At 40.8% G+C, this 10,713-nt stretch overlaps 1 protein-coding gene across 4 annotated transcripts in view; it reads right to left on the minus strand.

The window, feature by feature from the left end:
• ntn2 (netrin 2) overlaps window positions 1-2,180 on the minus strand; it is a 33,645-nt gene extending 31,465 nt beyond the window's left edge. For all 4 annotated transcript variants that reach the window (XM_037690847.1, XM_037690846.1, XM_037690844.1 and 1 more), the window contains exon 1: window positions 1,120-2,180. In XM_037690847.1, coding sequence (XP_037546775.1) covers window positions 1,120-2,170 — 1,051 coding nt within the window. In that variant the 5' untranslated portion in view covers window positions 2,171-2,180. The remainder of the gene's footprint in view (window positions 1-1,119) is intronic.
• Window positions 2,181-10,713: the final 8,533 nt, after the last annotated feature.

Consider the following 10,713-nt stretch of genomic DNA (forward strand, 5'->3'; position numbering starts at 1 on the left):
TACATACATACATACATACATACATACATACATACATACATACATATGTAAATGTGTAAATACATACATGCAAATACATGTATGTATGTATGTATGTATGTATGTATGTATGTTCGTATGTATGTATGCATAAATACATGTATACATACATGTATACAGACATACATGTATACATACATACATATACATACATGCATACATACATACGCACACACGCACACACACACACACATACTCACATACAAACATACCTTCATACGTAAATACAGTACATAAATACATAGGTAAATGTGAAAATACAAACAAGCAAATACATGTATACATGTATGTATACATGTATGTATACATACATGCGTATACATACATACGTACATACACACACACACCCACATACATACATATATACTCCTGCTCAGGGTCACAGGGAGCCTATCTTCAGAGCTCAATGGCTGAGGGGCAGGGTATACCCTGGATTGGTTGCCAGTCCAACAAAAACAACTACCCCCAGTCAAACCTAATTTACCCAACTCATTTCTCTTTGCGTTTAAGCATGTCTTTTAATGTTTATTTTTATATGACTGGAATCTTATCATAAAACAACAAGTTGTGGAAAAAGTTCAACTAAGAAATATGTCTTGTTTGTGGACATTTCCTTATTTTCTCTTTACTCTAAACAGATGTACAGAGAAGTAAAACCTGATTCTTCTTCTTTTGACTGTTCACTTTTTAGAGGTTGCCACAGTCATCCTTCTCCATCTTGGTAAAACCGGATAGATTCTTTTATTTTTTTTAATCAATGATCGTTGCAGTGGTGTCTGTGTAACAAGTTATAGTCCCTTGTCAAAGTTTAGCATCGGATCAATGTTTTCATTGTTTTTACAGAGATTTCATTGTGCATAACATATAATTTTCAACAAATCTTGACATAGTTTTCAGTCATTTTTATCTCTGAAACAACCATTACAGTGAATGATAAGTTACAATCAAAATATCATTGTTGAACTTGTTGATCATTTAGTGTTAAATGCAAAAAAACTTTTTTTGGCTGCAACACTGGAAGCCTGGTGCTGTCTGCATGATTAAAATAACAATGAGGGACAAAAAGAAGGAAACACTTACGCAGACACTCGTTGGCCTCGCGAGCATTGGCCCTCTGCCATGGTCGGTCATAGTGAAAGGGCTTGCAACGGTCACATTCAGGCCCTTCTGTGTTGTGTTTGCAGTCACACACCAGTTTGCCCTCCTTGTCTTTCAGACAGCGTGACGCATGACCATTGCATTTACACCTCCCACCCACCTGGAAGTCTCCCACTGCATAGAAATATGTTGGCAATGACGAGGTTACTGCCATTGGGTCATCATCCCTCCCTCCATTGTTGCCTCCAGACCCAAGTATAAGCTCCCTGGGGAGTTGCGGACGGCTTAAAACCACACGTATATCAGTGACGGTGACCCAGTCTTGGAGAACTGGGCTGTTGTCAAAGTCTTTACCAGAGGGACGTCCATCCAAAGTACTAAAAGCAATCAGTCCTCCAGAAAGTGGGTACAAGTCAGTGTGGCCATCTGTGCAAAGGGCCTCCTGCTCATTCTGTTTGGTGATAGTTGCTTTGTTGGGCCTGTTGTACATACGTCGGCACTGTGAGGAGTAAAACTGATAGGGCATCCATGTTTTGCCGTAGTCCATACTCTTGTATATGGCCAGTGACTCAGAACGTGGTGAACAGAACTGTAGGCTGACATATGTGATCTCAAACTTTTTACCCAGTGATAGGGTAAGAGTCACATTATGCGGAGAGGTGTTCAGATTCTCTGACTGCCAACAGGTGAGGTTATGGGCTGAGTTCAAGTCGGTGAGGTAGGAAGCAGGGTGGGCACGACGTGGGTCAGCTGCATCACAGATTTGGCATGTGCGTACAGAAGGACGCTCATCACCACGCTCTACAACACTGCAGGAGCGGGACGGAGGCCGACCACAGACACTAGATACCGTCACCTCCTTACCAAAAGCAGCATTGATAAATTCAGGGATACAACGACGGGCTGCTCCGTTATCATCATAACAAGGGTCTAGAGGAGTCTGTTGCCCTGCGAAGGGATTGGTGGCACTGTGGGTGGAGGCACAGTTTACCAGGAGGAATAAGCCCAGCAGGTACCTCCAAGGTTCTCTCATCCTGCTCAAAGGAGCCTGTGCTGGATTGTAAGTCTTATGCAAAGATGGCTCTTTGTGGGTGCCCACAAGACTGTATTAAGACCAAAGTTTGTGCACGTCTCTGGAAAGATGTCTTTTTCTATTTCTCCTGTGAGTTAGTGGAAGGAAAGTGTCTGTGCCTAGTGACCCTTCACTCCAGTCTATCCTGCAAGAGAGAGAAAAGAACATAGAGGTCAATGTCACAGACATATTTTTACCATAATAGGATGTAAAATAGAAAGTGACACAAACCTACCACATAAAACAGCATCAACAAAGCTACATCTGCCCTTATAAAGAAAATTAAATAGAATCTATTTGTACTGGACAGTTCATAATGAACATTTCCTCTGACTAAAAGCCTGTCAAAGGATAAGACGATTAGATGAGGGGCCCAAGGGAAAAGAAGTGACCATTTAAAGAGAGACATTAGTCATTGGAAGGGACTGCATCTTGAATTTCAATGCCATCTCTATTCAGTACTTGTATTCAGGTCAAAACTGCCTGCACCTTCTGGTCATGCTTGAAAAGCATAGCAGAAGTCACCCCATCATCCCCCGTGATGCTTCAAAGCAGTGAATTGCCTGTGACTCTGGTCAAACCTCTGCTGAAAGAACTGGACTTGATAAAGGAAGCCATATTGTATAACAAAACCTCAGTTGTATATATGTGCTTTGATTTGAAATCATTGTGGTGCATCAAATATTTTAGTGCTAATGTTGATCAGCAGTGACACTAAAGTCGGCAGCTTTATGCTCATTTACTGAACCAAAAAAGGACCAAAACTGATAGCAGCTAAATTCCCCACTTCAGAAGAATTAGCCAATGGAGCTTATGAAGAACCTTGGGACTATAGTTCTTCATTCAGGCTTTTCTAAGTCTTTGGACCTAGATAGGTACCTGGACTATTATTTATGCTCTCACAGCTAGGCGAGAGGCCACTTGATCCCACAAAAAAGATATAGGGGGTGCAAGATTTAAAAGTATTAGAGCAAAGAAAAAGAGGCTTTGCCTTCCCTAATCCACTTTTTTGTCAATGGATGTCAAAGCTAGAAGACCCCCAGTTCACTAGCAGAGGAGTTCAGAAGGCATCCTAACCCCAGTTTGCAATGTTAAACTACAATGAGTCACACCCACCTTCACTTTACCCAACATTCCCGCTTCAACTACAGCATCCCTCTTCATCTTAATACAACAAAAGGCTGCCTCTGTATCCATTTCACTCGAGGTCTGAACAGCTTTAAAGCAAAAGAAAAGAAAAAACGGGGAAAATACAAAAGTTTTGTTCTTTTCTTGTGTGGGGGATCCAAAGCCAGAAGCCCTCAAAGAAGAACCAAGTGGCCTTGTAAAAAGGATCCCTCTTCTATGCTCAAGTACTTAAGCCCAGCCATTTGGCCCATTCTCAAAACACAGATTGGGCGTTAAAGGAAGAGAGTGTGAGAAGAAAGGCAGTGTGGAAGAAAGTTAAGCTGCTTCGTACGTGAGAAACCGGTTAGAAGCTACAGTACATATAAATTTAATACCTCCTCTTGTGTGGACATGATACATTCCTGTATCTTAACATGAAGCCAAACAAACAAACAAACAAAAAACAACAACAAAAAACACTTGTAAGCAATCTGCACAGGAACCAATGTTTCTGATCGTTGTGGCTGGTCTGTTTTACTCGTTGATTTTTCCATCTATTAACGTTTTACCCACTTTCTCCTTTCTGGGTCTCAGGGGCTGGTGTCTATCTTCAGCATGCAACAAGCAGTGTACATTATGGGCAGGTCACAAGTCCATATATTATAAAATAAATATATACATATTACATACTTAATATATACAATATTTCCAATCCAATGTTGAGTATGAGCCAGTTTGGGCACAAGCTAGTTCAAGACACTGTGTAAAAACTTGTGGTAAATCTGGTCAGCCTCACAGGGGTAGGTCATGTCGATATGACGGACAGAATGAGCAGCTCATCAGCATCCAGACCCAGCTCCCACCACCCACATGTTTGTCTGAGAAAATAAACATTTAAGTCTAACTTTTATTACTCCTGCTCTGTATAAGAGTATGATGGATAGAAAGGGGACATAACGGGGAATAAAACAGTTTGCGGCACAACAGTGATAAAAACCAAACGTTCTTGGGGGAGAGAAAGAAAAAGATGGATAAATTGTACTGGGATGGAAAGAGGGAAAGTGACATAGAAGACAGGACATAAAAAATGAAAGAGGAAGAAACAGAGGAGAAATGGGGGAAGAGGGGGGCAGATTTAGGTTTGGAGACTTAAGATGACTAAATATGGTGCAGTTCATGTGCGACTCAGCCAAACAGGGGACTCCTCCAGGCGTATGTGGCAGACAAGAGTTTAGGTTAAACAGAGAGACAACAGCGACATGGCTGCTTAATGCCCGCAGTCTGCTCTCTGAAGTAGACACAAGCCTTGCAGCAAGTGTTAACAGTTCTGATACGATTCAAACACACACAAAAGTCTGGTCTTTATTACGGGCCTAAAACCTCCTCCACAGCACTGCAAAATCTGTTAAATGTGAGCCAGTTCCACAAAATTTTACGAATCTGAGATCTGCCAGATTGTCAGCAAAGAAACGTGGAACCCTAAAGCATCAATAATGTATTTCAGAGAAACGATTCAGTGGTTCTGCATTTAACAAGCCACAAGTCCCCGTCAGTGAGGGAAAGAAACGGTCTTATTAAATCTAGTTCAAGTACCAACAGCTGTTTCTGAGAGACAATATCAAACAAATGTTGGGTTGGTCTCCAATTATTATTCCAGGTGGCATTAAAACAACAGTTTGGCAGTTCACATATTAGAAATCACATATTACAACACCAAAAGCTGGTTTCTGTACATTTTATTTTATTTTTTATTTTTTCCCCACAGTGTCAATTCATTTCAATTCAATTTATTTATATAGCACCAAGTCACAACTAGAGTCATCTCAGGACACTGAACAGAAACATTCATATACTTAAAAATTAAGTTAATAACATGATTTATCTGAGGAGCAGACTGCTTTGAATTTAACTCCATCACATAACTCTCATTTTGAGCAAGCATGAAGGCGACAGTGGAAAAGAAAAACTCCCTCATGAGGAAGAAACCTTTAGCAGAACCAGGCTCAGGACAAGCACCCATCTGCTTCAACCAGCTGGGTTTGAGAGGACAGGAATGAGGAACAGATACACAATGGCAGGTCGAGAATCCCATGTTAAGATAGAAATAATATCAAATGAAAATTATTTAATTTTAACAATTAATTTTAAGAAATTAGGTCAATTTGTCCTCCAGTAGTCTGTGCCTATAGCAGCATAACAAGCCAACCCTAAGTATAGGAATAATCAAAAAGGAAAGTCTTAAGCCCAGTCTTAAAGCTGCACAATGTGTAGGGCTGTCATGATTACAAATTTTGCTGGATGATTAATTGTCTCAGAAATTATTGCAATAAACGATAATATTGTTTGAAATTTGACAATAATTAATAAATGTCAAATTTAAAAAGAAATGTTGGTTAATTTTGTGTGTAGTACCTTTTTTGACCACTGGATGGCAGAATAAGACTGTTCAAACTGAAGGATGGATAGTGAGGGAGCGAGCAGCGTGATTTCAAGAAAAATGGGAGGGAGGCCCCTTGATGTGACATGGGCTGAATCTGCTGTTTCTCGGTTCCCAAAATGGCGGATGCTCGGTGTGGTTCAAGCTCTTTAGCATAGCATTTGTCACACAAAGCTTTTAATTAAAAAAAAAAAATCAGTAAACAAGTTCTCAGCTTCTTTTTGCAGAGAAAAACAACTTTTTAGACAAAGGCACGGGTTTCAACCGTGAATTTTGGAGCTTTGACAAGACGGAGGTTTTTTTCCCTCGAGGTCGGCCTGTTAGCTTAGCTCATAGCCTAGCTTCTCAGCTTAGCTGCTTTTAAAGATCCAAAAACACGATTTTGGACTATTAAAACAGATATTAAAAAGAAAAGAGAAAGGGAGGGGCCAATGAAGAGCACCGGAGTTGAGTCTTTTGTCATCCAGTGTCCAGTAGAAAAAGAGAGACACAAAGAAACAATAAAGCCGATAAATGAAAATGAGGTAGATAATTTTCATTTATCATGCGATTAATTGATTTAATGTTTATCGCGACAAGGCTAACAATGTGTCAGCCTCATGGACAGAAACTGGAAGTTGGTTCCACAAGAGAGGAGCCTGATAACTGAAAGATCTTCCTCCCATTCTGCATTTGGAAACTTTAGGAACCACGAGTAAGCCTGCGGTCTAAGAACGAAGTACTTTGTTAGGAAAATATGTAACAATAAGATCTCTAATATAAGAAGGAGTTAGGTTGTTGAGGGCTTTGTAGGTTAGAAGTAAGATTTTGAATTATTTTCTTAATTTGACGGAGCCAATGGAGCGAAGATAAAACTGGAGAACGTTATGGAGGGAAAATACCAATTTTCTTTCTATACACTAAATGAGAATCAAAGAGAGCACAACTGTAATAAGAAAAGGGGTAAGTAAAGGAGGACAAAAGCTGTAAAGTATGTTGGATGTGCTGCAAATAAAAATGTACTTATGACTGCGTGAAAGTAGTAGATATTTTGCCACATGTTTATTGATTGGCAAAAAAACACAAACCCACAGTCTTAGACATCCATCCATCCATCCATCCATCCATCCATTCATTATCTTCACCCGCTTCTTCCTTTTCTGGGTTGCGGGGGTCGCTGGTGCACATGTCCAGCAGTCACTGTGTGAGAGGCGGGGGACACCCTGAACAGGTCACAAGTCCATCACAGGGACACATAGAGACAAACAAGACAAACAACCATTCACTCTCTCACTCACACCTAGGAACAATTTAGAGTTACCAAACAGTCTAACATGCATGTTTTTGGTCTGTGGGAGGAAACTGGAGCACCTGGAAAAAACCCATGCATGCACAGAGAGAACATGCAGGTTCCACCCAGAAAGGCCCCCGGACCGGGATTTGAACCAGGGTAACCTGTTCACTGAGAGGCAGCAGCTCTACCAACTGCGCCACCGTGCTGCAGTTTTAGACATATTTTATATTAAAAAAAAACTTCAGAAATAACACGAGCAATCTTTGAAAAGTATTGTACGTTGCCTGCTGTACTGCATGCCAAAGTTTTATGCAAAGATCTTGTGTGCTCTACATTGGGCATGACTCTCAGCTACTACTACACCAAATCTGAGCTCAATATCTGTAAAAGTGACTGAGTTATAGTCATGTTTAGGTTTATCGAGACTGATTAGCTGTTGTGACCATTTTTAACCAGGTCGACTCCAAAAATGAATCTATTCTAGACGTGCACTCAAAGATGATATTCTGAAAATGTTATTAAAATCCATTCACTAGTTTTGGAAATATTTTGCTAACAGACAAATGCGTACATACACAAACATGCAGGAGCATTGCCTGAGTTATTTTGTCACGGTTCAATTTGAAAGCTGAGCCAGATTTCCATCATTTGGTGGAAACCCAGGAAGTAAAAGCAGAAGATGAGGTGGGGGATTAATTTACAAAGAGATGAGAACGGAATAGAACTAGCAACCCAAAGAGACAGGGGAACAGAGAGGAACAAAGAAAGAGGGGAAACTGGAAGATGACAGGGTGGTCCCGTGGTTTCAGCAGAGACATTCCAGGGAACGTTATTTCAGCTTCTCCCTGTCACTGTGAGATCATCCCATGTTGAGATGTCTCTTTCAAGCGTGGGTGCCTCTATCAGAGCTCACAGATTAGGAAAACAGAAGTCGCTGAGAGGCTTTATTTGGCTTGAGTGTAGAGGAGGACGCTGGGGTGAGGGGAAGGAAAGGATTGAAACAGCTGAGGAACTAAAGGAGGAACTTTCAGCGCTGGTACAAAGATGGTGAAGTGGACACAATGGGCCGGGATTTGAACAGAGGACATCTGGGCTGTCTGTCTCATACACCCTACCATCCATCCTGGATTATAATCCCTGGTTGGTTTAGTAAAGTCAGAGCCAAGATATGAATGAGTCAGCAAAATCATCTCCATTTTTATCTCTTACTAATCTGCAAAATGTGGGCAATAATGGGTTTGTTTGTTTTTGTCTCTCTGTTAGCAAAATATCTCATGAACCGTTGAACAGATTTTAATGAAACTCCCAGGAAACAATAATTCAAGGTATATCTACAATTGAATTACCTTTGGGGTCAACACAGTTCAAAATGTCTATGATAACTAAGTGACCTTCTCTAACACAAAAATGGCTACAACCCATTTAGTTTGTAAGATATTAAGCTGAAGTTTAGTGTGGTAGTAGCTGAGAGGCATCCACAACATACGAGTGAGAACAGATTGCATAAAGTCTCTGACTATTGAGCGACTTTTCACAAACCTTTATTTTCACAGTTCGACCAAAATGGCTCTAACTCCGTCATCGCTCGGTAAGATTAAATTCAATTTAGTTTCAATTCAGTTTATTTATATATCGCCGAGTCACAACAGAAGTTGTCTCAGGGCACTGAACAGAAACAGTCACATACTTAAAAAGTCAATTAGTAACATTATCTCTCTAAGGAAGCCAGCAGATGCATTGAGTCTTCATTTCATGCTGAGCAAGCGCGAAGGCAACAGTGGAAAGGAACAACTCACTTATAACAGGAAGTAACCTCCAGCAGAACGAGGCACAGCACAAGCTGCTTCGACTAATAAGATACTTTAAGTTTAACATTTTGTCATGGCATGCATTTCTTCGAGGAATTCTAGGCCTTTAAATATGGAAAATACACAATATGAATAAAGAGATACATGTGAAAATGACAAAAAAATCAGGGTAACTACAGCGTTTGAACACAAACGGTTCAATGCTGCTTTTAGTGTTGTTCAAATATTCAAGCATTTTGAAATTTGATTTTTTTATTTAACTTCACAGGTCTGTGTTATTAACCTTCATTCATATTAAACCTACACATATTTAACATCTCCTCCACGCGGAAAAGGTTAATCTCAAAACAAAGAGCCTTCTGTAGATGAGCGAACCTCTCGCTCCAGTCTCGTCCTGTTTTTGAAGGGAAAACGGGCCTGCCCACATGAATTACTATGACTGACTGGAGTCGGGTAACGGGGGTCAGGGTCCCCGCTGGAGGATCCGACTTACTGCTTGTGTGTGAGCGTGGGTTTAGAGGTGTGGAATACGCCAAGTTCTTCGCTGGCATTCATTAAGGACTGAGGATAAACGGGATGGTGGGGGCATGGAGGCTCGAGGGCGGGAGGGGGTCAGCTCTCACAGCTGAGGGTGTCATTAGCAGGGGGAGCACTGACAAACCATTAAAGCCTGCTCAACGGTTCAGCGTGTGTGGTTAGATGTGAAAAATGCTCCAGCTTTTTAGACATAATCTAATTCCGAGCTTGGAATAAAAACCAGTAAGGATCACAAAAACACACGTCAGATCAGAGCTTGTGCAGCCCGAGTCAAAGCAGGCGGGTCCAGAGAGTATCACGATACACCGATATGAAATATTCTTTATATTTCCATCAAATCGAGACGCAACAAGAAGAAAGGCTGAACGCCCAGCAGAGGAATGCAGAAAAGCTTCTGTGGCCAAACCCGCATGGCTGACCCTGAGATTTAAAACTCTTCTTTGGATCAGCAGAACCTGATCCAGAACCGAGCAGGAGAACACGGGCAGAGCAAGGTGGGAAAATAAGGATGAAAGTGTGAAGGGAAGATGAGCTAAACTGCTGCTGTCATGTTTTATTGCACAAATACACTTCAGTAGAGAAGTAAGCAGAGGTGCTGATGGGAGAGGTTTGTTCATGAAAGTGAAGTTAGAGCTGAGGACAGAGGGTAAAGAAAGCAGGCAGGTTCAGTTATTACTGACATGTTTTCAATGCTGAACAGGAATGAAGTGAAGTAGCATCTTCAAACATCCTCAGTGACAAACCTTCTGTTCAGTTTTTATTTTAATTGAGAACTTTGGAAAGAAAACAAAATTCAATGCAGATTTAAAAAATGTCTCCCGCTGCCTTTGTGATCAAACCTCTGAAAAAAAGATCTTGTCCAACCTGTGATCACTCGCATTAGGGGTTGTGAGTAACTCTCAGCTACTACCACTTCACATATTAGCTTCATTTCTGTAAAACTGACCATGTTATAGCTGTATTTGTGTCCTCTAAAATCGATTACCTGTGGGGGCCGTCTGGAATCAGGTTGATCCCAAACGTTAATAAAGTGTAGATGTGCATCTAATAACTCTTTTCTGTGAGTTTTATTAAGGTACGCCTAGTTGTTCATAAGATATTTAGCTAACAGACATGAAAAAACATTCACATTTTAGCTGCCTTCATGGAATAGGCAATAGAAGATAAAAGGCGATAAGATTAAGATATGATTCAGGGATCTGAGGAGAGTCAAGAAAGTAAAGGCGAAGTGTTGGCTAAAGTCACGAGACTGATTCAAAACCCTGCTGTCGGTTTATGTACATACACATATATATACACACATACATACATAAATACACACACACGCACACACACACATACA

This window comes from Nematolebias whitei, chromosome 17 (genome assembly GCF_014905685.2).
Source record: "Nematolebias whitei isolate Nwh7 chromosome 17, NemWhi1, whole genome shotgun sequence".
Classification (NCBI taxonomy): Eukaryota; Metazoa; Chordata; class Actinopteri; order Cyprinodontiformes; family Rivulidae; genus Nematolebias; species Nematolebias whitei.